Source organism: Trachypithecus francoisi, unplaced genomic scaffold (genome assembly GCF_009764315.1).
Source record: "Trachypithecus francoisi isolate TF-2019V2 unplaced genomic scaffold, Tfra_2.0 Contig01676, whole genome shotgun sequence".
NCBI classification, from domain to species: Eukaryota; Metazoa; Chordata; class Mammalia; order Primates; family Cercopithecidae; genus Trachypithecus; species Trachypithecus francoisi.
Genome location: NW_022681448.1, coordinates 1,441,965 through 1,468,399, shown reverse-complemented (window position 1 = coordinate 1,468,399; position 26,435 = coordinate 1,441,965). Strand labels below are relative to the sequence as shown.

Here is a 26,435-nt window from a genome sequence, read left to right as displayed (position 1 = left end):
GGCGGATCACAAGGTCAGGAGATCGAGACCATCCTGGCTAATACGGTGAAACCCTGTCTCTACTTAAAAATACAAAAAAAAAACTAGCCGGGCGACGAGGCGGGCGCCTGTAGTCCCAGCTACTCGGGAGGCTGAGGCAGGAGAATGGCCTAAACCCAGGAGGCGGAGCTTGCAGTGAGCTGAGATCCGGCCACTGCACTCCAGCCTGGGTGGCAGAGCAAGACTCCGTCTCAAAAAAAAAAAAAAAAAAGAATTACCATGTTCCTAGACAGAAGATGCAAAATGTAAATAAAAATGCCAATTCTCAATCTATATTATTTCATGCAATTTTAATCAAAATCCCAATAATTTTGTGAATTGTAATCCCAAAGGATTAAACCTAAAAAATCCACAGTGAAGCTAAAAAACTAAAGAAGAAAATATGAAAATATTTTCTAAGCAAGACAAGATACCCAAAAGCCATAAATGTAAAAGATTGACAGATACAATCGCCTAAAACTAAAAATCTTCAGGCAATACAGGACTCAAACACAAAACCCAAAATCTAGAGAGAAAGGGTCAATATACTTCCATTAAAAACTCCATACGTATCAGTATGGAACATGGCCAGCTACAACAGAGAGATGGACAGCTGCTAGAAATGGGCAACCATCAAAGAAACACAAATGGCCACAGGAAAATGTCTCCCTCTGTGCTCTTGGAGTGGCAGAGGGTAAAAGCACATACAAAACAGGTAACCACAACCAAACCAAACCAAACCATCACTTTTGGGGGGGAAAGGGGTTGGAATTAAAGGGACTATAAATTGTACGTTTATAGGGTTCTGCAATTTTTTAGTTTTACAAAGTGAACGTGCATTACTTTTTTTTTTTGAGACAGAGTCTTGCCCCGTTGCCCAGGCTGGGGTGCAGTGGCGCACCTCAACTTACCACAGCCTTGACCTCCCAGGCTCAGGAGATCCTCCCCCCTCAGCTGCCCAAGCAACTGGGACCAAAGGCGTATACCACCATGTCCAGCTAATTTTTGTATTTTTTGTAGAGTTGGGGTTTCACCATGGAGCCCAGGCTGGTCTCCAATTCCTGGGCTCAAGCAATCCTCCTGCCTCGGCCTCCCAAAGTGCTGGGATTATAGGTGTGTGCCACCACACCCAGCCTTTTGTAATTAAAATAAATGAAAAATTAATTTGAGGGGCTGGGCGCGGTGGCTCAAGCCTGTCATCCCAGCACTTTGGGAGGCCGAGACGGGCGGATCACGAGGTCAGGAGATCGAGACCATCCTGGCTAACACGGTGAAACCCCGTCTCTACTAAAAAAATACAAAAAACTAGCCAGGCGAGGTGGCGGGCGCCTGTAGTCCCAGCTACTCGGGAGGCTGAGGCAGGAGAATGGTGGGAACCCGGGGGCGGAGCTTGCAGTGAGCTGAGATCCGGCCACTGCACTCCAGCCTGGGTGGCAGAGCAAGACTCCGTCTCAAACAAAAAAAAAAAAAAAAAAAGAAAAATTAATTGGAATTCTTTCAAGAGTTACTTTCCATTTTCCTTTCATGAGATTTTTCAAAGACATATTACCTCTTGGTCCAGGTTATATTCTTCATTTGAATTAAGTGCAACTTTTACAGTAATATAATCCCCATTTTTTACAGCATCCCTTAACACATCTAAAATGAAAGGAAAGATAAGTTAGATTTTATAAATCTAGATTTGTGAAACGGATTTCAATATTTCCAAAACCACTCACTACTTGGAATTGCATCTGCTGCAGCAAAATTCTCATCTTTCCCATCAAGGTGCTTTTGGAAATCTTCTAACTTCATCCATTCCAACTGCAGGTCCATGCCCAAACTCAGAATCTGCTGCCTGCCATCTGAAACACACAATGGCCTTGTTAACATACATTTGTCTTAAGTATAAAAAACCCACAATGTTATCAAATTTGTGGTGTCTTAATCAAAGCTCTATGTATACTTTTCACACAAGTCATTGTATAATGGGGTCTTGTAATTGATAAAATCCCCGATTTTCTTTGGGAAGTAATATGAACGATTCACATTGAGAAGCCATGGTACTCTGAAGGCATGAAGATAAATAGGTAATCTGTCATTGTAAAATAGCCAAGGAGGAATTTTAAGACTAAGTAGCTCAAAGAAAGAGGGATCAGGGATCTGGTAAGAGGAAATACAATCCTAATGTGACTTCTCTCCCTTACACCATTCTTCTTGGACATACGCTGCTTCCCATCACGTACAGATAGAGCTGTTCTCCGCGTGTGAGCTACCCCAGCATGTGAGTCAAAGGCACTGCTTATGGATCCTTCCAGATTCACTCGGGCCCCTACACCTGGAAGCCTTCTGCTCCCACAGTGCCCTGGCCCACACCCAACTCCCTGTGAGGTACTGCTAGAGTCTTCCCCGACAGGACCCACAGGCACGGGAACATCGAGGATGCGTGTGTCCAGCCTTTATCACCACAGCAATCACAGACTTCGGTGCAGCTCGTCTGGGAGTAATTCACAATGGTGGTTTTACAAGTGAAAAACACAAATACTTGATGGTAAGAGTTAAAGGACTTTCACCTGAAACCAATTCCTCAAACCATATAGATGACGTCAGGCAGATGGCCTTGCCACAGAAATAAAGTCTGTAAAACATATGCAATAAATGAAGAACTTTTCCAAAGCCCTCAACTCAAACTAACACTTCTGGGGGTGCGCCCAAGATGGCCGAATAGTAACAGCTCCAGCCTCCAGCTCCCAGCATCATCAAGTGGGCTTCATCCCTGGGATGCAAGGCTGGTTCAACATACGCAAATCAGTAAACGTAATCCAGCATATACACAGAACCAAAGACAAAAACCACATGATTATCTCAATAGATGCAGAAAAGGCTTTTGACAAAATTCAACAGCCCTTCATGCTAAAAACGCTCAATAAATTCGGTAATGATGGAATGTATCTCAAAATAGTAAGAGCTATTTATGACAAACCCACAGCCAATATCATACTGAATAGGCAAAAACTGGAAGCATTCCCTTTGAAAACTGGCACAAGACAGGGATGCCCTCTCTCACCACTCCTATTCAACATAGTGTTGGAAGTTCTGGCCAGGGCAATCAGGCAAGAGAAAGAAATAAAAGGTATCCAGTTAGGAAAAGAAGAAGTTAGATTGTCCCTGTTTGCAGATGACATGATTGTATATTTAGAAAACCCCATCGTCTCAGCCCAAAATCTCCTTAAGCTGATAAGCAACTTCAGCAAAGTCTCAGGATACAAAATCAATGTGCAAAAATCACAAGCATTCTTATACACCAGTAACAGACAAACAGACAGCCAAATTATGAATGAACTCCCATTCACAATAGCTTCAAAGAGAATAAAATACCTAGGAATCCAACTTACAAGGGATGTAAAGGACCTCTTCAAGGAGAACTACAAACCACTGCTCAGTGAAATAAAAGAGGACACAAACAAATAGAAGAACATACCATGCTCATGGACAGGAAGAATCAATATTGTGAAAATGGCCATACTGCCCAAGGTAATTAATAGATTCAATGCCATCCCCATTAAGCTACCAATGAGTTTCTTCAGACAATTGGAAAAAACTGCTTTAAAGTTCATATGGAACCAAAAAAGACCCCGCATTGCCAAGACAATCCTAAGTCAAAAGTACAAAGCTGGAGGCATCATGCTACCTGATTTCAAACTATACTACAAGGCTACAGTAACCAAAGCAGCATGGTACTGGTACCAAAACAGAGATATAGACCAATGGAACAGAACAGAGTCCTCAGAAATAATACCACACATCTACAGCCATCTGATCTTTCACAAACCTGACAAAAACAACAAATGGGGAAAGGATTCCCTATTTAATAAATGGTGCTGGGAAAATTGGCTAGCCATATGTAGAAAGCTGAAACTGGATCCTTTCCTTACTCCTTACGAAAATTAATTCAAGATGGATTAGAGATTTAAATGTGAGACCTAAAACCATAAAAACCCTAGAAGGAAACCTAGGTAATACCATTCAGGACATAGGCATGGGCAAGGACTTCATGTCTAAAACACCAAAAGCAACGGCAACAAAAGCCAAAATTGACAAATGGGATCTAATTAAACTAAAGAGCTTCTGCACAGCAAGAGAAACTACCACCAGAGTGAACAGGCAACCTACAGAATGGGAGAAAATTTTTGCAACCTACTCATCTGACAAAGGGCTAATATCCAGAACCTACAAAGAACTCAAACAAATTTACAAGAAAAAAAGAACCCCCATCAAAAAGTGGGCAAAGGATATGAACAGACACTTCTCAAAAGAAGACATTCATACAGCCAACAGACACATGAAAAAATGCTCATCATCACTTGCCATCAGAGAAATACAAATCAAAACCACAATGAGATACTATCTCACACCAGTCAGAATGGCAATCATTAAAAAATCAGGAAACAACAGGTGCTGGAGAGGATGTGGAGAAACAGGAACACTTTTACACTGTTGGTGGGACTGTAGACTAGTTCAACCACTGTGGAAAACAGTGTGGCGATTTCTCAAGGATCTAGAACTAGAAATGCCATTTGACCCAGCCATCCCATTACTGGGGATATACCCAAAGGATTGTAAGTCATGCTGCTGTAAAGACACATGCACACATATGTTTACTGCGGCACTATTCACAATAGCAAAGACTTGGAATCAACCTAAATGTCCATCAGTGACAGACTAGATTAAGAAAATGTGGCACATATACACCATGGAATACTATGCAGCCATAAAAAAAGGATGAGTTCGTGTCCTTTGTGGGGACATGGATGCAGCTGGAAACCATCATTCTCAGCAAACTATCGCAAGAAAAGAAAACCAAATACCGTAGCATGTTCTCACTCATAGGTGGAAAATGAACAATGAGATCACCTGGACACAGGAAGGGGAACATCACACACCGGGTCCTACTGTGGGGAGGGGGTGGGGGGAAGGATACCATTAGGAGATATACCTAATGTAAATGACAAGTTAATGGGTGCAGCACACCAACATGGCACATGTATACATATGTAACAAACCTGCACGTTGTGCACATGTACCCTAGAACTTAAAGTATAACCCCCCCCGCAAAAAAAAAACCTAACACTACTGTTAACTCTGAGAGCTGACAGCAGAGAAACAGCACAGCCTCTGGGCTGTCCATCCTGGTGCAGCATCCCAGGTCTATCAGCAATGGTAACAGTGAAAGCCACTAGCAATCATAAGACATGTTAACTTATTTATGTGAATGGATTTATTTCCTCCATACACAATAACCTGTAATGGGAGACATGTTACAGATGAGAGGCTGGGAGAGGCTCCAGGGTTTTCTCAGACACACACCAGTGAGTGGCGGCGCCGGTCTTCTTACTCAGGTGTCTGAGTCGCCCATGAAGCCCCCACCCGCTATGCCCCATGACCCATCCCACCACTGAGGCAGCAATGTGGAAAGATTGTGGAAGCAGAACAGGTGAGGTCTTTATGAACTGAGATAATATCACCGAACTCACAGGACTGCCGTAAGAACAGAGAGCATCCCTAGACCAGAACCACTGGAAAGGCTGAGCTGCAGCTCAGATTGTGGTCTCTAACAAAGCAAACTGATTCAAAACCCATGTTCACTCCTGACAAGTGCTGGGTCTTGCCTCTGGACCTAATAGGCTTAATTTTCTTTTCTTTTTTTTTTCAGATGGAGTCTTGCTCTGTCCCCAGGCTGGAGTGCAGTGGCACAATCTCGGCTCACTGCAAGCTCTGCCTCCCGGGTTCACGTCATTCTCCTGCCTCTGCCTCCCGAGTAGCTGGGACTACAGGCGCCCGCCACCTCCCCTGGCTCATTTTTGTATTTTTAGTAGAGACGGGGTTTCACGGTGTTGGCCAGGATGGTCTTGATCTCCTGACCTTGTGATCCGCCCGTCTTGGCCTCCCAAAGTGCTGGGATTACAGGCGTGAGCCACCGCGCCCGGCCTTCTCTATTTTTAATAAGAAACTCGATATACATATAATAAGGAATGTATGTCACGAAGTGCAACAATGAAGCGTGCTCTGTGGTCACAAGACCCGCTCGGCGGCACATGCCCGTGCCTCCCACAGCTGTCCCCTGCATGCTGTCATCTACATCTGCAGTCTGTGTCTCACGCTCTTCTTCAACATAGCTTTGCCATCATCCTAAGAAATACACAGTTGGTTTTGCTTGCTGATGAGCTTTCTATACACTGCAGAAGTTCTCTATTCTGGGTAGTGACCCTTTGTTTTTTCGCCCTTTCTAATGGTAGCTCTGTCAAATGGAACTCACCTTGTTCAGTCAACTTTATCATTTTATTCCTTTACGGAACATTTTGTGTCCTGTTTAAGAAATCTTTCCCTACCCTCAAGGTCATAAAGATATTAGCCTTAATCTCTAAATACCTAGAATCTAAATATCCTCCTAATAGGGCCCCACTGCATCAGGATCTGACTCTCAGGTATGGGGCTTTTGATACAGGAATAACCACCCGTTCTGACACCAGTGAGAAGAGGCGTCCTCCACACGTGCACCCCGTGATGCCCCGTCCTCTGTCCTCTAGCAGAGCTGCACCACCGGACTGAGGTCTACCCTGCTACGCTAGTTCACCTACCCTGCTGTGCCAAGTAAATGCTATAAGGAATCACTAGTTTGATATAGCGGGTTTTGATTACTTACTGGGACAATTGGCTTTGGCTTTTCTTGAGTCTTCCACATTAACTGCAGAATGAGCATTTGTAAATTCCATGAAAAACTGTGTTGAGATTTTGCTTAGAACTGCAGGGATGCTATAGACCAGTTCGGAGAAAATGACAAACTTCTAAAATTGTTTTCTTTTGTTTTCTGAAACAGAGTCTCACTCCGTCACCCAGGCTGGAGTGCAGTGGCACAATCTCAGCTCACAGCAACCTCCACCTCCCAGATTCAAGGGATTTCTGTGCCTCAGCCTCCTGAGTAGCTGAAATTGCATGAGCTATGTTTTGCTCAAGCAGAGAAAAAAAAAAAAAAAAAAAAAAAAAGCTATTTTTCGCTCATGCAAAATGCCTGGCTAATTTTTGTATTTTTAGTAGAAATGGGGTTTCACCATGTTAGCCAGGCTGGTCTCGAACTCCTGACCTCAAATGATCTGCCTGTCTCGGCCTCCCAAACTGCTAGGATTACAGGCGTGAACCACTATGCCTGGACCCTAAAATTGTTTTCTAATAAAAATGACATATATATATTTTAGTAAGTTTCAAGCAATCAAGAAATCTTTAAAATTTTCTCCATAAGGGCTTTTTTTTTTGAGACAGAGTTTTGCTCTGTTGCCCAGGCTGGAATGCAATGGCATTATCTCAGCTCACTGCAACCAACACCTCCTGGGTTCAAGCAGTTCTCCTGCCTCAGCCTCCTGAATAGCTGGGACCACAGGCGTGAGCCACCACAACCAGCTAATTTTTGTATTTTTAGTAGAGATGGGGTTTCGCCACGTTGGTCAGGCTGGCATCGAACTCCTGACCTCGAGTGATCCACCTGCCTCAGCCTCCCAGGATTACAGGCGTGAGCCACCGCACCTGGCTCATCTTTCATGAACAATATTCTAAGCAATCTTTTAACTCTTTTAAATGTGTTGCTACTGAAAACTATATGTTTTTATTTATTTTCTTTGAGACAAAGTCTCACTCTTGTCCCCCAGGCTGGAGTGCGATGACGCGATCTCGGCTCACTGCAACCTCCGCCTGCCCGGTTGAAGCGATTCTCCTGCCTCAGCCTCCCAAGTAGCTGGGATTACGGACATGCGCCAGCTATTTTTTGTATTTTTAGTAGAAACGGGGTTTCACTATGTTGGCCAGGCTGGTCTCGAACTCCTGACCTCGAGTGAGCCACCCGCCTCGGCCTCCCAAAGTGCTGGGATTACAGGCGTGAGCCACCACGCCTGGCATGAAAACTGTATCTTTTAAAAATATATTTATTGGCCGGGCGCAGTGGCTCAAGCCTGTAATCCCAGCACTTTGGGAGGCCGAGATGGGCGGATCACGAGGTCAGGAGATCGAGACCATCCTGGCTAACACGGTGAAACCCCATCTCTACTAAAAATATAAAAACTAGCCGGGCGAGGTGGCGGGCGCCTGTAGTCCCAGCTACTCAGGAGGCTGAGGCAGGAGAATGGCGTAAACCCGGGAGGCGGAGCTTGCAGTGAGCTGAGATCCGGCCACTGCACTCCAGTCGGGCGACAGAGCGAGACTCCGCCTCAAAAAAAAAAAAAAAAAAAAAATATATATATATATATATATATTTATTATTTATGTAGAAATGTATATAGGTTTAAAAAAGAAAATTGACTTTTGTCACTGATCTTATATCCAGTCACCTTGCTAAATTTTTAATACTTGTAATAATTTATTTGTAGATTATTTTAGGTTTTTTATATGAATCTGATAATGACAGCTTTTTTTTTTTTTTTTTTGACAAAAGTCTTGCTCTGTCATCCAGGCTGAAGTGCAGTGGCGTGATTTTAGCTCACTACAACCTCTGCCTCCTGGGCTCAAATGATCCTCCCACCGTAGCCTCCTGAGTAGCTGGGACTACAGGTATGTGCCATCTGCCTGGCTTATTTTATTTTATTATTATTATTACTATTCTTTTGTTGTTTCGAGACAGAGGTTCGCTCTTGTTGCCCAGGCTGGAGTGCAATGGCACCATCTCAGCTCACTGAAACCTCCGCCTCCTGGGTTCAAGCGATTCTCTTGCCTCAACCTCCTGAGTAGCTGGGACTACAGGCATGCGCCACCACATCTGGCTAATTTTGTATTTTTAGTAGAGAGAGTGTTTTTCCATGTTGGTAAGGCTGGTCTTGAACTCCCGACCTCGGGTGATTCACCCGCCTCGGCCTCCCAAAGTGCTGGGAATAGAGGCAGGAGCCTCCACACCTGGCCTTTTCTTATAGCTGTTGTCTGGTTTTGGTACTGAAGTTATAATGGTCTCCCAGAGTAAGTTAGCATTAGCATTCTTTGCCTGTTTTTAGAACGATTTTTATCAGTGTGGTAGCCTCTGGTTTGAGAAACTCATCTGGCTCGGTGTTAAATTTATGAGGCTGTTTTTATTATTCCACGTTCTTTTTTTTTTTTATTATTATACTTTAAGTTCTGGGGTACAGAACTAGGAGGTTTGTTGCATAGGTATACATGTGCCATGGTGGTTTGCTGCACCCATCTACCTGTCATCTACATTAGGAATTTCTCCTAATGCTCTCCCTTCCATAGCCCCCAGCCCCTGGCAGGCCCCTGTGTGTGATGTTCCCCTCCTGGGTCCATGTGTTCTCACTGTTCAACTCCCACTTAGGAGTGAGAACATGCGCTGCTTAGTTTTCTGTTCTTGTGTGAGTTTGCTGAGAATGATGTCAGTCTGATGGGTTTCCCTTTGTGAGTAACCCGACTTTTCTCTCTGACTGCCCTTAACATGTTTTCCTTCATTTCAACCTTGGTGAATCTGATGATTACATGTCTTGGGGTTGCTCTTCTTGAGGAGTATTTTTGTGGTGTTCTCTGTATTTCCTGAATTTGAATGTTGGCCTGTCTTGCTAGGGTGGGGAGGTTCTCCTGGATAATATTCTGAAGAATGTTTTCCAACTTGGTTCCATTCTCCCCATCACTTTCAGGTACACTAATTAAATGTAGATTTGGTCTTTTCACAGAGTCCCATATTTCTTGGAGGCTTTGTTCATTCCTTTTCATTTTTTTTTTCTCTAACCTCGCCTTCTTGCTTTATTTCATTAAGTTGATCTTCAATCTCCGATATCCTTTCTTCTGCTTGATCCATTCGGCTATTGATACTTGTGTATCCTTCATGAAGTTCTCGTGCTGTGTTTTCAGCTCCATCCGGTCATTTATGTTCTTCTCTAAACTGGTTATTCTAGTCAGCAATTCCTCTAACCTCTTCTCAAGGTTCTTAGCTTCCTTGCATTGGGTTAGAACAGACTCCTTTAGCTCAGACAAGTTTATTACCCACCTTCTGAAGCCTACTTCTGTCAACTCATCAAACTCATTTTCTGCCCAGTTTTGTTCCCTTGGCGAGGAGTGGTGATCTTTTGGAGAAGAAGTGTTCTGGTTTTTGCAATTTTCAGACTTTTTGCCCTGGTTTCTCCCAATCTTTGTGGAGTTATCTACCTTTGGTCTTTGATGTTAGTAACCTTCAGATGGGGTCTGAGTGGGCATCCCTTTTGTTGATGTTGATGCTATCCCTTTCTGTTTGTTAGTTTTCCTTCTAACAGGCACCTCTGCTGCAGGTTTGCTGGAGGCCCACTCCAGACCCTGTTTGCCTGGGTATCACCAGCGGAGGCTGCAGAACAGCAAAGATTGTTGCCTGCTCCTTCCTCTGGAAGTTTCGTCCCAGAGGGGCACCCACTAGATGCCAGCTGGAGCTCTCCTGTATGAGGTGTCTGTCGGCCCCTACTGGGAGGTGTCTCCCAGTCAGGAGACACGGGGGTCAGCTACCCACTTGAGGAGGCAGTCTGACCCTTAGCAGAGCTCAAAAGCTGTGCTGGGAGATCCACTGCTCTCTTCAGAGCCGTCAGACAGGGACGTTTAAGTCTGCTGAAGCTGTCCCCAGACGCCCCTTCTCCCAGGTGCTCTGTCCCAAGGAGATGGGGATTGTATCTATAAGACCCTAACTGAGCTGCCTTTTCAGAGATGCCCTGCCCAGAGGAGGAATCGAGAGAGGCAGTCTGGCCACAGCAGCCTTGCTGAGCTGCGGTGCGCTCCACCCAGTTTGAACGTCCAGGGGGCTTTGTTTACACTATGAGGGTAAAACCGCCTACTCAAGCTTCAGCAATGGCGGACACCCCTCCTCCCACCAAGCTCAAGTGGCCCAGGTCGATCTCAGACTGCTGTGCTGGCAGCGAGAATTTCAAGCCAGTGGATCTTAGCTTGCTGAGCTCCATGGGGACCTGCCAAGCCAGACCACTTGGCTCCCTGGCTTCAGCCCCCTTTCCAGAGGAGTGAACAGTTCTGTCTTGCTAGCGTTCCAGGTGCCACTGGGGTATGTAAAAAAAAAAAAAACTCCTGCAGCTAGCTCAGTGTCAGCTCAAAGAGCCGCCCAGTTTTGTGCTTGAAACCCAGGGCCCTGGCGGCATAGCCACCAGAGGGAATCTCCTGGTCTGCGGGTTGTGAAGATCGTGGGAAAAGTGCAGTATCTGGGCCAGAGTGCGCCGTTCCGCACAGCACAGTCCCTCAGGGCTTCCCTGGCTAGGAGAGGGAGTTCCCCAACCCCTGCACTTCCCAGGAAAGGCTAAGGCCCCACCCTGCTTTGGCTCGCCTTCCGTGGGCCGCACCCACTGTTCCAGCAGTCCCAATGAGATGAACCAGGTACCTCAGTTGGAAATGCAGAAATCAGCTGCTTTCTGTGTCAATTTTGCTGAGAGTTGCAGAACGGAGCTGTTCCTATTCGGCCATCTTGCCAGCAATCCCGTATTTCATGTTCTTTTTTTATTTTGAGATGGAGTCTCGCTCTGTTGCCCAGGCTGGAGTGCAGTGGTGTGATCGTGGCTCACCGCAACCTCCACCTCCTGGGTTCAAGCGATTCTCCTACCCCAGCCTCCCGAGTAGCTGGGACTACAGGCATGTGCCACCATGCCCGGCTAATTTTTTGTATTTTTAGTAGAGATGGGGTTTCACCATGTTGTCCAGGCTAGTCTCGAACTCCTGACCTTGTGATCCGCCCGCGTTGGCCTCCCAAACTGCTGGGATTACAGGTATGAGCCACCACGCACGCCCTCATGTTCTTTAACAGTTGTGACTATTCAGTCTTTTTTGGATCAATTTCATTATTTTTTCCCCAAGGAATTTTTCCATGTCATTCAGTTTTCAAATCTCTTTTTCAATTTTAGAGATGAGGTCTTGCTATGTTTACCAGGATGGAGTACAGTGGCTATTCACAGGTACAATCTTAGCATAATATAGCTTCGAACTCCTGGGCTTACTGATCTTCCTGTCTCGCCTCCAGAGTAGCTATTTTCTTTTTTTTTTTTTTTGGAGATGGAGTCTCACTCTGTCACCCAGGCGGCAATGCAGCAGCGCAATCTCAGCTCACTGCAACCTCTGCCTCCCGGGTTCAAGCGATTCTCTTGCCTCAGCCTCCTGAGTAGCTGGGACTACAGATGCACGCTGCCACGCCTGGCTAAATTTTTGTATTTTAGTAGAGACGGGTTTCACCGTGTTGCCCAGGCTGGTCTCGAACTCCTGAGCTCAGGCAATCCACCTGCCTCAACCTCCCAAAGTGCTGGGATTACAGGCATGAGCCACCGTGCCTGGCCACCTAGCTAGTTTTCAAATCAATTGGTAAGAAATTGCTCATAGAATTCATCTTTTAAATCTGTACACAACCTATAATCGTGTCTCTTTTTCATGTGTTTCTTTTGTTCTCAACAAACTGTGTCAGAGGCTTGTTTATTTTATAGCAAAGCCAGGAATCCACTTCTGTCTTTACGGATGTTCCCCCTACTGTATCTGTTTTTTACTGCCTGGTATCTCAACAGCAGTGCTGCTATTTGGCATCTGCCCTCTGGGCGACCTACCTCTTCCTCCTTGCCCACTGGTACCAGAAATTACCCTAATTTCCTGCATGCTCAGCAACACATCCAAAAGCACATTTTCTCCAGGTATCCAGGGTGTCATCATTTTGTAGTATAAGGGTTTCCCAGGCGATCTAGTCTGTCATATTCTGAATTTTTCAATTATCTTCAGTGTTTCTCAAGATCCACAAATTATACAAAGTTTTATTAGACTAAGCTCTCTGATTTATTAGGTCCTAGTTACAAACATGTATGTACACTTTTTAGTACTCCTCCCCACCACTACTGTAGTCTGTATTCTTCTTCTCGACCAGTTCCGATGTCCTCAGGACAGCATTTACAATATAATCTTATTTAGTGTTATTTGCTACAACATTAAAAGGATAAAATACAAATAAGTTTATATTTGATAATTTCCTGAAAGAAATCTATTAAATAGTAAGATATAAAATGGGGCTGCGAGGTAGGAGTAGGTAAGGTAGAAAATCAGAAATCTTTTAACTCCATACGTGCTGAGAACATTATAGGAACTCAGAAAAATTGTTTAATCCACTGAGAAGTCACAGAATGACCCGTCTTCAATATAAAATGTTATTCAGGAGATCCAAGTAAACTCTTTACTCCATTATTTTTTGATCTTGAGATCAGAAATACAGACAGAGAAGAGTACAGTAAAATAATACGGTGCACTATCTTGAAAAATTCTGCAAAATGATTCCAAACTCACCCGAATTCTCATCTGCTTGGCACACGCTGTCTGAAACCTCCTGATCACCTTCTGCAGCAATGTATGCCCAAGTGTCCGTTTCGTCTCTGGTGCTCCTCCTCTCTTTAAGTGACTGTCTGTTTTCCTTGGTTTTGTGATCGTCTATGGTTTTAAAATCCAGTGGTATTTCTTCTCTTTTCCGATTATTCTCAGAAACATCATTTTTTTCTTCTGGAGTTAATTTAAATAAATCAAATGCATTTCTGATTTCCTTAAGTGCTAATGAAAAAATTAAAAGATGGTTAAGTATGAGCCACAAATTTCTGTTACATTCAAAAGAAAATCTAAGTTAGTGTTAAAGCAACAAGATATTTTCTTAATTTTTACTAACATTCACCTAGCTTATAAAGCCTGGTCTGATTTACTGTCAAAGCCAAAAAATCGTTTCAGCTGGTCTTTCTACTGGCTACTCAGTATTCAGAAAGGATGTCCAGTGTGAATGGCTGTTAAGCAGATGTTCTGAACTACTCACCTGCAGTTGTGACAAAGGCCTACTGAAGGCGGTGAGTCTCAGAGTGATCCAAGTCACACCAGAACCTTTCCTACAGCTAAAGACATCAGACTGTCTATAGCTGGATCCTGAGGCTTGTACCAAAATGGTTGCTGGTGGCAAGTGAGGGAAACAGCAGGGTGCCAGAGCACTGCCTATGTACCTGGTAAAACTGTACCTGATGCTACCAGCTTTTAACTAAAGAAAAAAGTGGGAAGAAAACTGGCAGACACTAGACCTGACATTAGAAATAACCCCAAAAAGAAGAGAATTAGGATGAATTCTATTATAAACTCTCGGTACACAGCAGACAGGTTTTGTTATCAGGGAATATTGAAAACTGGACTCTAGTGAGTACCCTTATGAATGGGACAAACAGTCGTTCCATTTGAGGCTATATGTTCACAGTAAAAACGTATCTAAAACTGACATACAAGATACTAGGAGGAAAAAAGGTTAAGAAGGCCAGGTCCAGTTTTACAGTATTTTGAACCTCTAGTCATTCTTTGATGAACAGAAGGCATTTAAGACTTTTGTTTTGCTTTGAACAACAATCTTACAGCCACTTTACGTGTGACCCACTGAAACAGAGCCACTGCTCCTGCCACTTCATTCACCGGCTTCTGCTGCCAGAACCAGCCTAGGCTTAGAAAAAACTTACTTCTAATATTACTTCAGTTACATTCAGCTTTCAGTAAGAAAATCCAAGGAAAATCATCCATCTCTTAGAACCACTGTTTGCCAGAAAACATGTGTTCCAAGTACTTTTGCTACAGAAACTAAATATTTATCTGCTAGGGTTTATTCAAACACTGTAATGGTGTTTTTTTGTTTGTTTTTAAGAAATATAAAGTCTTTGTTCCAATATTGATATGTATTATGGATTTTCTATTATAGTCTATCTTGAAGTGATCCAAAATGCATATTCAATATTCTGTTTTACACAAATGACACCGTTACATATAATGAATATATTAAAAGGTGTTTCTTAAAATTTAGCATCTGCTATAAAAAAACACATTTATTTTTCTGCCACAACTAATTTCCTGTCTCAGTAATGCTAATCTGATCCCTCATCATATTAAAAAGAAGGAAAAACAAGGTGAAAATAACGGAAAAAAAATTATATAAATTTTTATATAATAAATTTAGGTAACTGGTTAATTATTTATATATTAGATAGCAATGTAAATGGTAAAACGTTAATATTTACACTCACCCTTTAATCCTTTTGGATCTTTTCTGCCTTTTTCTTCCTTGTCAGAATCATGCCTTTTCTGATATTTTTCTTTGGATTCAGTTTTTTTGGTCTCTTTGTCCTGAAAATGACATGATATCCAAACAAGAATGGATAAAGAGTTGACACTGTAGAGGCCGGGCGCGGTGGCTCAAGCCTGTAATCCCAGCACTTTGGGAGGCCGAGGCGGGCGGATCACGAGGTCAGGAGATCGAGACCATCCTGGCGAACACGGTGAAACCCCGTCTCTACTAAAAGCTACAAAAAACTAGCCGGGCGAGGTGGCGGCGCCTGTAGTCCCAGCTACCCGGGAGGCTGAGGCAAGAGAATGGCATGAACCCGGGAGGCGGAGCTTGCAGTGAGCTGAGATCCGGCCACAGCACTCCAGCCTGGGCGACAGAGCGAGACTTCGTCTCAAAAAAAAAAAAAAAAAGAGTTGACACTGTATATTTATTTGAGAACCGGAAAATACAGGTCTGTGGCTTCAGGGAACCACCCTTGTATACTGTGGTACATGATCACTGATCATTAAATCCTCTTCACACAAAAGAATTTTGCTTCCTCAGTCAACCATATGATAATTCACAAAATATCAAATTCAAAGCCCAACAGCAGTTTTCCCACCCTCTTTTAGGAATTTTATTTTTTAAAAAAGGAAATTCTAAGCAAGTTTTCTACCCACAGTCTTAACCAACCATGACTATTTTACTTCTCCATGTTCCCCCTTCTGGTCCTTGTACTTTTACATGGATATTCTTTTTTAAAATTCATTTTTGTTTACATTACACACATATTTTTACGACTGTGTTCATATTTATGTAGGGTCTTCTACTCCATTGCATTTTCTAAGTTGTTCTATTTTGCTACACTGACCTCATAATATTTCAGTAGTTTTAATGGTCCCCAAGTTGACATATCAATGTTTCCTTAACCATTTCCCCTATGGCTAGAAAGTTAGATTGCTATCCATTTTTCACTAATGAAGATAATTCTGCCATGAATAGCTATGTATGCACAGGTTTTCCTTCTTTAAAATGATTTCCTTAAAATAAATTCCCAAAACTGGAAATAATGAATGAAAAAAAATGATGTTCTTTATAGCCCTTGATAAATACTGCATACGTAAATACTCTCATAATTTGGAAAATACATCCATTTTGCAAAGCCATAAAAAAATAATTTTTATGGCCGGGTGCGGTGGCTCAAGCCTGTAGTCCCAGCACTTTGGGAGGCCGAGACGGGCGGATCACGAGGTCAGGAGATCGAGACCATCCTGGCTAACAGGGTGAAACCCCGTCTCTACTAAAAAAATACAAAAAAAAACCTAGCCGGGCGAGGTGGCGGGCGCCTGTAGTCCCAGCTACTCGGGAGGCTGAGGCAGGAGAATGGCGTAAACCCGGGAGGCGGAGGCCGCAGTGAGCTGAGATCCAGCCACTGTACTCCAGCCCAGGCGACAGAGCGAGACTCCGTCTCAAAAAATAAATAAATAAATAAATAATTTTTATAATGGGACAAATTCTCTATTAAATACGTTTTTATAAGCATTAAAATACTTGTTGATGTACTTTGTGTCCTATTATTTAATAGTGGTATACTCAAGACAACACGGGAAATGACCAAGTAGGATGTGAAAAACCAATAAAATAAGCTGATGAAGCTATAAACCTGAGTATACAATGCTCCATATATCATCTGAGTACCTCTAAAAACCATCCTGACTTTTGTTCACAAATTAGCCTTTAATTTTCTAGTCCTAATCATTCTAAGAGAAACAAAGCAGAGACTAAGAGATAAGCTGCGGTGTGCAAAAGCTGGAGGATCTTCATTTATGACCACCCATAGTCACAAACACTTTCTTACATTACAGCTTGGCTGTTTCCCTTTCTTTGCTTGTGAAATGTCTTGACCACTCAACATGGGTTTTCTGCTGCCTTCCGTGGCCCTTACCTCCTCAGCTGAGTCAGTGGACCAGAAGCCTCTCTCTTCCCCGCTCAACCTCCAGCCCTTCGGCGTTTGGGCAGACGCAGGCATCAGCTTCTCGAACTCTGCAGCACTTCTGCCTCTGTCTTGATTCCTCTGCTTTTTAGGTGCCGTTCTCTTCTCTAAGAAAGCGTTCTTGTTCTCCAGCTTCCTGCTCTCTCTGGCGTCCTCAGCCTTCCTCGGGGTCTTCTTTCTCCTCCTGCCTCTGACATCGGCATCCTCCTCAGCACTCATGGCGCTATCTAGGGGCTTCTCAAAGCCATGCTCCAGCCCTGTGTCCTGCCCTGCTCTCTCTCGTGCAGTTTTAGTGTTTTGTTTCTCTTCTCTGCTGTCGGAATGTAGCCCTTCACTGTCATCCTCTGGAAAGGCAGAATCATTAAGTACACTTGATTCAGATTCCACCTGGGATTCGACAAATTTTTCTTTTTTTGTTTTTCTATTTTCTTTGGGATCTTCTCTTGTTTTCGTCTTTAAATCTCTTATTTCACCCTTTTTAACTTTCTTTAATTCCTTTGTTTCTTTCACTTCGTCTTTTTTGGGCTTCTTGGACTCCTTTAGTTCTTCTTTGGCTTCAGAAATTCTTTTCTTTGTCCTTAAATCAAAAACTAAACTTTCGAAGGAGCTCTCCAGGTCTGGTTTGGACTTGTCTTTTAGCTTCCCGGCCTTTGCTTTTTTCTTTTTCAGATCCTCTGGGCTTTTCTCTTCTCTCTGCCTTAATTTTTTCTTTTTCTTCTTTGGTGAAGTATCTTCTTTTGTCTCACTTTGCTGATCGCTATCAGAGTTCGCCTCAAATATGTCATTATTTAAGGACAGTCTCTAGAAAATACAAAAAAGATTAGAATATTCATTAACATATTGATTTTAAAGGTTTTGAAAAGTAGTACTAATGAAATTTGGTAAGAATATATTTTGTTCCAAGCAGAATCTCAACTTCTTTTTTTTTTTTTTTTTGAGACGGAGTCTCGCTCTGTCGCCCAGGCTGGAGTGCAGTGGCCGGATCTCAGCTCACTGCAAGCTCCGCCTCCCGGGTTCCCGCCATTCTCCTGCCTCAGCCTCCCGAGTAGCTGGGACTATAGGCGCCCGCCACCACGCCCGGCTAGTTTTTTGTATTTTTTAGTAGAGACGGGGTTTCACCGTGTTAGCCAGGATGGTCTCGATCTCCTGACCTCGTGATCCGCCCGTCTCGGCCTCCCAAAGTGCTGGGATTACAGGCTTGAGCCACCGCGCCCGGCCGAATCTCAACTTCTTAAAACCACTTACCTAAGCTGAAATCGTATGCTACCTCTATCTCTGACTTAGCAAACAGCTCCTGGCAGTGAGGACAAGTGTGGGTTTAGAAGGCAGGAGTGCACAGAAACACAGTGCTGCCGAGTGCCCAGCCCAAAGCAGGAGTGAGCGGACTCAGGTAGGGTGGGCTGTAAATGATCTCAACTTCAACATTTCCAAAACCACCAAGAAAGTAATTTTTACAGACTTTCTTGGCTGCCAACAAAGTAGTTACCGATGCAAATACAAAATGTTTTCTAAGACCTTGGATCCCGGAACGTCCTTAAACTTGCTCCTACGTTTGACAGTTATGTACAGAACAAGCAAGACTGCACACAAATCTTACTTCCCAAATTCATGTGTTATCTGAAATACTGCTTATGAAAAAGTATTTTCCTATTTTAAAATTCAAAAAAAGAAACCTAAGAAACAAGTACTTGTATAGACACAAAAACACTATGCAAAGTATTTTCAGTTCCCACTTCCCAAAACCACCGTATCCTAAATGACTTGGGGGTAGAGAGAAGGGATGGAAACGATAGCTTTTGTTTGTTTGTTTGCTTGTTTTTTTTTTTTTTTTTTTTTTTTTGAGACGGAGTCTTGCTCTGCCACCCAGGCTGGAGTGCAGTGGCCGGATCTCAGCTCACTGCAAGCTCCGCCTCCCGGGTTCACGCCATTCTCCTGTCTCAGCCTCCGGAGTAGCTGGGACTACAGGCGCCCGCCTCGTCGCCGGCTAGTTTTTTGTATTTTTAGTAGAGACGGGGTTTCACCGTATTAGCCAGGATGGTCTCGATCTCCTGACCTCGTGATCCGCCCATCTCGGCCTCCCAAAGTGCTGGGATTACAGGCTTGAGCCACCGCGCCCGGCCTGTTTGCTTGTTTTTTAAGACGGAGTCTCATTCTGTCGCCCAGGCTGGAATGCAGTGACTTACTGCAACCCCTGCCTCCTGGGTCCTGGGTTCAAGCGATTCTCCTGCCTCAGCTTCACGAGTAGCTGGGATTACAGGCATGCGCCACCACGGCCTGCTAATTTTTTTTTTTTTTTTTTTTTTTTGAGACGGAGTCTCGCTCTGTCGCCGGGGCTGGAGTGCAGTGGCCGGTTCTCAGCTCACTCCAAGCTCCGCCTCCGGGTTCACGCCATTCTCCTGTCTCAGCCTCCGGAGTAGCTGGGACTACAGGCGCCCGCCTCGTCGCCCGGCTAGTTTTTTGTATTTTTAGTAGAGACGGGGTTTCACCGTATTAGCCAGGATGGTCTCGATCTCCTGACCTCGTGATCCGCCCATCTCGGCCTCCCAAAGTGCTGGGATTACAGGCTTGAGCCACCGCGCCGGCCTGTTTGCTTGTTTTTTAAGACGGAGTCTCATTCTGTCGCCCAGGCTGGAATGCAGTGACTTACTGCAACCCCTGCCTCCTGGGTCCTGGGTTCAAGCGATTCTCCTGCCTCAGCTTCACGAGTAGCTGGGATTACAGGCATGCGCCACCACGGCCTGCTAATTTTTTTTTTTTTTTTTTTTTTTTGAGACGGAGTCTCGCTCTGTCGCCGGGGCTGGAGTGCAGTGGCCGGTTCTCAGCTCACTCCAAGCTCCGCCTCCCGGGTTCCCGCCATTCTCCTGCCTCAGCCTCCAGAGTAGCTGGGACTACAGGCGCCCGCCACGTCGCCTGGCTACTTTTTTGTATTTTTTAGTAGAGACGGAGTTTCACCGTGTTAGCCAGGATGGTCTCGATCTCCTGACCTCGTGATCCGCCCGCCTCGGCCTCCCAAAGTGCTGGGATTACAGGCTTGAGCCACCGCGCCCGGCCTGGCCTGCTAATTTTTGTATTTTTAGTAGAGACAGGGTTTCACCATGTTGGCCAGGCTGGTCTTGAACCCCTGACCTCAAATGATCCTGTCTTGGCCTCCCAAAGTGCTGGGATTACAGGGGTGAGCCACAGCGTCCGACCAGATATACTTTAAAAATGTCTTCCCTACACTGCCTAAGAAATGGACGCCACCAAGGTTAACAAGTGGGAATACAGTGGCACTGGCTTAACCTTTCCAATCTCCCTGAATCACCTCATAAAAAACAAGACAACTAGGATAGCAAAACAAAACTCCCCGCAGACAGCTTTTGGTTTTGGTAAGTCCGAAGTCCATACCACGCAAGCCTTACCAAAACTAGAAGAGTGGTAAGGCCCATGTGGTGTGGATGGTCACTCAGGGGAAGCGAAGCCAACAATCTGGAAAAGCCCAGGCGGGTCCTGCCTGAGGGAGCAGCTGCGGGGTGGGGCCTCATGCGCACTGGGCAAGGCCGGGGAGAAGGGGAGAGGTGGCTGGCCCCTCCCAGGCCCTGCAAAAGGGACCAGCGAAGCTCTCCTCAGGGCTTCCAGGACCAAGCCACACAAGGAGGAAAAACTGCTAGGATTAGATTCCAAACCAAGTAGGCCAGAGAAGACAAAAACAAAAGATCTAAAAAAAAATTTTTTTAGTGAGCCAGGCTGACTATCCTAAAAACAACAGAAGCATACCAAAAAGACATGTCTATAAAATGGAAGAGAAAACAAACAAAAACTTCGGAGCATCAGGCAAAAAGACCTTACAAGACAAACTCAACTGGTCATCAAGAACAATGGTTTGTGCCAGATGATAATGGATTAACGCGGTAAGACACCTGAGAAAAGAAAATGTGCACTAAGGAATCTGCAACTGGCGTTCAGATAGAAACGCTGCCAACGAACTGTTAGGAAACAAAAGAAGTCAGCGAATATTGTTCTCCTCAAGAGCCTTCCTACCACAGAGGTGGGTCGCAAACTCTCGCATGCATTCTTGCTGCGGACTGATGCTCCTGCCGGAGTCCATACTTTGAGAAGCCCTGTACTAAAGCATGAGCTTCAGATAACCAAAAATGACTGGACAAACATCACCATAAGGACTGGTGGAAACCATTAATTATGTATTTGCTTCTAGACTAAGACTGAATGAGGGTTGTAAGAGAGACTGTAGTATGCATGACTAAATGTTCTAACAAGGTACAGTGTACCTAGAAAATAACAGACGTGGTGAGAACATATTGAAGGAATATTATGCTTGCTGATTATAGTTATTAAATGGGAGTAAAGGACAGTATTTCAAATTAGATAAAGAGGGAGAGAAAGGGCAGGGAGAAGATAGGTCTCAGTTAATTTCTAGTTTTATCCTTCAAACCACATTAAGTATTTTACATTCTCAAAAAAATTGCATCGGCAAGGATGGGGGAACCCTAAAACTGAATACAAACAGACAAATGAACCTGTTTATAAAATTGATGGCCGGGCGCGGTGGCTCAAGCCTGTAATCCCAGCACTTTGGGAGGCCGAGATGGGCGGATCACGAGGTCAGGAGATCGAGACCATCCTGGCTAACACGGTGAAACCCCGTCTCTACTAAAAAATACAAAAAACTAGCCGGGCGAGGTGGCGGGCGCCTATAGTCCCAGCTACTCGGGAGGCTGAGGCAGGAGAATGGCGTGAACCTGGGAGGCGGAGCTTGCAGTGAGCTGAGATCCGGCCACTGCACTCCAGCCCCGGCGACAAGAGTGAGACTCCGTCTCAAAAAAAATAAATAAATAAAATAAAATAAAATAAAATTGATAACCACACAGAAAAAAAAATTCAAGTAACTTCTGAACATTAAACACTGCATATATTCTAAGAACAAAAAGAACTGCAAATAAATGTGGAACTTTATCAAATAGGTTGATGAACAAATACTGTTTGTCGTTCATAGTAGAAAGGGCACAGCAAATGTGAGGTTAATTTCTCTGTATTGTAAGATTTAGTAAATAAAGACATGCAATACTGTTGTGACCAGAGTTCTCCTGGTAGGAAAAGGGAGAACACACAGGTCTCTGTGGTGACACTGTGGTGACAGGCAGAGTTACAGAGGTCAGCATGGATTTATTGAGGCTGGGATGTGCCACTGTGCCAAAAAAGAGAGCAGTGCTACCCTGAGAGGGAGCACCAGGACACAGGGACTGGTATGAAGGGGTTCCCAGCTAAATGTGCAACAGTTTTAGCACCAATAGTAACATGTTGAATAAAAGAATCTCTAAGAATGTACTGGTGCCAAAAAAATACCCATATTTGTTTTCTGAATAAAATATGTATTAATAAAAGATTATTTTAAAGTTAGGGCAAAAGGCAAAATTATCAGTATATGGTACCATCTTTAAAAGAAAAATCAGGTCGGGCACAGTGGCTCACGCCTGCAATCCCAACCAACACTTTGGGAGGCCAAGGTGCGAGGATTACTTGAGGCCAGGCGTTCCTACTAGCCTGTCAACAGAGAGAGACCCTGTCTCTGGAAAAAAGAAAAAAAATTAGCCAGGTCTAGTGGCAAGTATCTATAGTCCCAGCTGCTTGGGAGGCTGAGGTGGGAGGACCGTCACTTGAGCCCAGGAGGTTGAGGCTGCAGTAGGCCATGATTGTGCCACTGTACTCCAGCCTGGCTGACAGAGGCAAGACTCTGTATTTAAAAATAAATAAGTGAGAGGAAAAGAAAAAATAATATATCTATGTATAACCCGAAGGCAGATCAAGCACAGAAAACAGATTTTACCTATCTTTCTCTAACTGGAACTGTTTAGGGGCCTGACCCCTATGAGACACTCCATGTTTACTCAAAAAAGAAAACAAGCTAAAAATACTACAGTGTTGACAGAACAGTTCAGTAGAAGTCCATTAGTGTCACATAACAGCACTCCAAGCTCACAACAGACCAGTGGTCACCTTATGAAGACACCTGCTTTACTAAGTGACTGCTTCACTTACTAAACCAGTGCTGGCCCAGTATATGGTAGTTATGCAGCAAACACACATGCTCAGTAAATGCCAGGCACTTTTGCTATTGCTATTATTATTATTATCAACAACTAATCCACACAGCCAAAACTAAAACTAATATTGTTTTGGTCATTTAAAAAAAGACTATGCATTTTTAAAAACATAGGTGAAACTTAAATTGTAGGGAGAAAGATCAACGTTCAGCCTATAAAATAATGAGAATCATTCTGTTAATGTGAGATATCTTCACTATATATATTTCTTTTTTTTTCTTTCTTTTTTTTTTTTTTTTTGAAACGGAGTCTCCCTCTGTCGCCCGGGCTGGAGTGAAGTGGCCGGATCTCAGCTCACTGCAAACTCCACCTCCCAGGTTCACACCATTCTCCTGCCTCAGCCTCCCGAGTAGCTGCGACTACAGGTGCCTGCCACCACACCTGGCTAATTTTTTGTATTTTTTAGTAGAGACGGGGTTTCATTGTGTTAGCCAGGGTGGTCTCGATCTCCTGACCTCATGATCCACCCGCCTCAGCCTCCCAAAGTGCTGAGATTACAGGCGTGAGCCACCGCGCCCAGCCTTCACTATATAGTTCTAAGTTTTTTTTGTTTTTTTTTTTTAAACCAGGTCCTCACCAGATAATTTGTTTTAACTAGCAGAAAAAGCAGGCATAAGACATAGGTTGATAATGCAAAATAAATATTATAAAATATACAAAATCTAGTTGTTCATATCATAGACGAGCAAATGATAGTTTGGCATGTCTCTTTTTTCTCCACTTTTACCTTACTCTTAACTTAAAGGAAAATATCAATATTCGTCTCCAAACTATTCTTGTTTGTCAACTGCAACTATAGGTTGGATACAGAAAGAAGAACCCAGCAAAAATCACTGAAAGCAGTCTGTGAGAATTGGCTACATGGAATTTACACTAAGCAATACTGTACACTTCATTATTTGTAAATCATTTACTACACATACTTAAAAGAGTTAAAATTTACAATAAATTTATGTACATAAAAACAAGTATGAGACAAAACATAGTACCTGAATATCCTTCCTGACTGCTTTGGCTTTGTTCTCTGCAATTTTCTTCCTAAAATCAAGAAGCACTTCTTTACAGTCCTCCAAGTGAACCTCGGGCTCCCAGGTATCGTCATCCGATGTATAGCCTTTCCAGCGAACTTTGTAAAGAACTTTACCCTGTTATAGAAAATAAAAGGAGGCAAATAAAGCAGATCACTAACTTGATTAAATTTCCAAAAAAAAAACAAAAAACAAAAAACTGAGAAGACATGAACGAACTTGAAAATTGCTTCTAAATGGAAATTATCACATTATAAAGTACATCCATCTCCTAAGAAAAGTGGCTTAAGAAAAAAGGTATCGACCAGGCGCAGTGGCTCAGGCCTATAATCCCAGCACTTTGGGAGGTCAAGGTGGGCAGAAGCCCAGGAGTTTGAGAACAGCCTGAACAACATGGTGAAACCTCGTCTCTACTAAAAATACAAAAATTATGGGCCTCACGCCTGTAATCTGAGCACTTTGGGAGGCTGAGGCAGGCACATCACCTGAGGTCAGGAGCTGAAGACCAGCCTGGCCAGCATGATGTAACCCTGTCTCTATTAAAAAATACAAAAAAATTAGCTGGGTGTGGTGGCGGGCGCCTGTAATCCCAGCTATTTGGGAAGCTGAGGCAGGAGAATCGCTTGAACCCAGGAGGCAGAGGTTGCAGTGAGCCAAGATCATGCCATTGCACTCCAGCTTGAGCAACAAGAGCAAAACTCTGTCTCAAAAAAAAAAAAAAGATGGTGGTGTGCACCTGTAATCCCAGCTACTTGGTAGGCTGAGGCAGGAGAATCACTTCAATCCAGGAGCCAGAGGTTGCAGTGAGCAGGGATTGGGCCACTGCACTCCCGCTTGGGCAAAAGAGCGAGATACCATCTCAAAAAAAAAAAAAAAAAAATTAGCTGGGCACGGTGGCAAGCAACTGTGGTCCAAGTTACTTGGGAGGCAGAGGTGGGCAGATTACTTAAGCCCAGGAGACAGAGATTGCAGTGAGCCAAGATGGTGCCATTGCACTTCAGCCTGGGCAATAGGCTGGTGTGGAAAATAAGAGAGAGAAATGAAAAGAAAAAACCATGTATCATTGATCTGTTTTTCATAAACCAAAGACTGAAGTCCTATTCTGATTCCATAAAGTGGTATGTAATTCTTGAAAAGCAATGAAAAATAGAAAAGATAGGAAGAACCAAATAATAAATAGATACTGATAACAATTTGATGTATTTCCTTCACCTGTTACATTAATACATATTTAGAATGTTTTTAAAACATTAGGATAATACTATAATTTTTAATATTGCTTTTTCACTTATGTATCAAGTACTTTTTGTTGTAACTTTTCAAACAATTTTTAGTGACTTAAGATTATTCCATCATACAAATACAACAAAAAATACTACAAAAATGCTCCCTTTGTTACCATGGTTGTTTAGATTGTTTCCATTTTTTTTTTTGTACTTACAAATTAAGCTGTAATATCCCTGTGTATCTCTCATTAAGCAGTTAGAATAAATTCCCAGAAAGGAGATCAATGGGGCAAAAAAAAACTAGCCATTTCCAGGGTTGGTGGCAGCCAGGCGTGGTGGTAGGCACCTAGAGTCCCAGATACTTGACAGGCTGAAGTGGGAGGATTGCTTAAGCTCAGGAGTTCGAAGTCAGCCTGGGCAACATAGTGAAATCCCATTTCAAAAAAAAAAAAAAAAAAAGGCAAGCCGTGTAAAGATTAAACCACACTGCCAAATGCCTTCCAGAAAAAATGCTCACATTTACACTCCACCAGATACAAGAGTCCATCTCTCTATATCCGGGGTCAGCAAACCACAGCAGGGCCTGCCTCCTGTTTTTGCCCATCTTGTGATCTAAGAATCGTTCTATATTTTTAAATATTAAAGGGAAATCAAAAGAATTACATTCATCAAGTGCTTTCCAATGTGTCATGCACTGTCTAAATCTTTACATTTATTAGTTCATTAATATTTACAACATCCCCATGAACTAGGTAGGTAGTATTACTCATTTTATAGATGAGAAAACTAAAGCTTCTAGATAAAGTAGTCAAAGATCACACAGCTAATGGGTAGTTCGGCTGAAATTCAAACCCACAGTCTTACCCTAGAGCCTGTTTTTGTTTTTGTTTGTTTTTTGAGACAGGGTCGCCCAGGCTGGAGAGCACTGGCACGATCTTGGCTCACTGCAACCTCTGCCTCCCGGGTTCAAGCAATTCTCATTACTCAGCCTCCCAAGTATCTGAGATTACAGGTGGGCACCAC

At 43.6% G+C, this 26,435-nt stretch overlaps 1 protein-coding gene across 6 annotated transcripts in view; it reads right to left on the bottom strand.

The window, feature by feature from the left end:
• The window catches only part of MPHOSPH8 (M-phase phosphoprotein 8), a 48,199-nt gene that overhangs the window by 13,698 nt on the left and 8,066 nt on the right, over positions 1–26,435 (bottom strand). For 4 of the 6 annotated variants that reach the window (XM_033197122.1, XM_033197088.1, XM_033197107.1 and 1 more), the window contains exons 2-7: positions 24,148–24,303; positions 17,010–17,858; positions 15,045–15,144; positions 13,297–13,554; positions 1,737–1,862; positions 1,568–1,656 (exon numbers count right to left, since the gene is read on the bottom strand). In XM_033197122.1, coding sequence (XP_033053013.1) covers positions 1,568–1,656; positions 1,737–1,862; positions 13,297–13,554; positions 15,045–15,144; positions 17,010–17,858; positions 24,148–24,303 — 1,578 coding nt within the window. The remainder of the gene's footprint in view (positions 1–1,567; positions 1,657–1,736; positions 1,863–13,296; positions 13,555–15,044; positions 15,145–17,009; positions 17,859–24,147; positions 24,304–26,435) is intronic. The other 2 variants (XM_033197097.1, XM_033197113.1) reach the window with 2 other exon arrangements.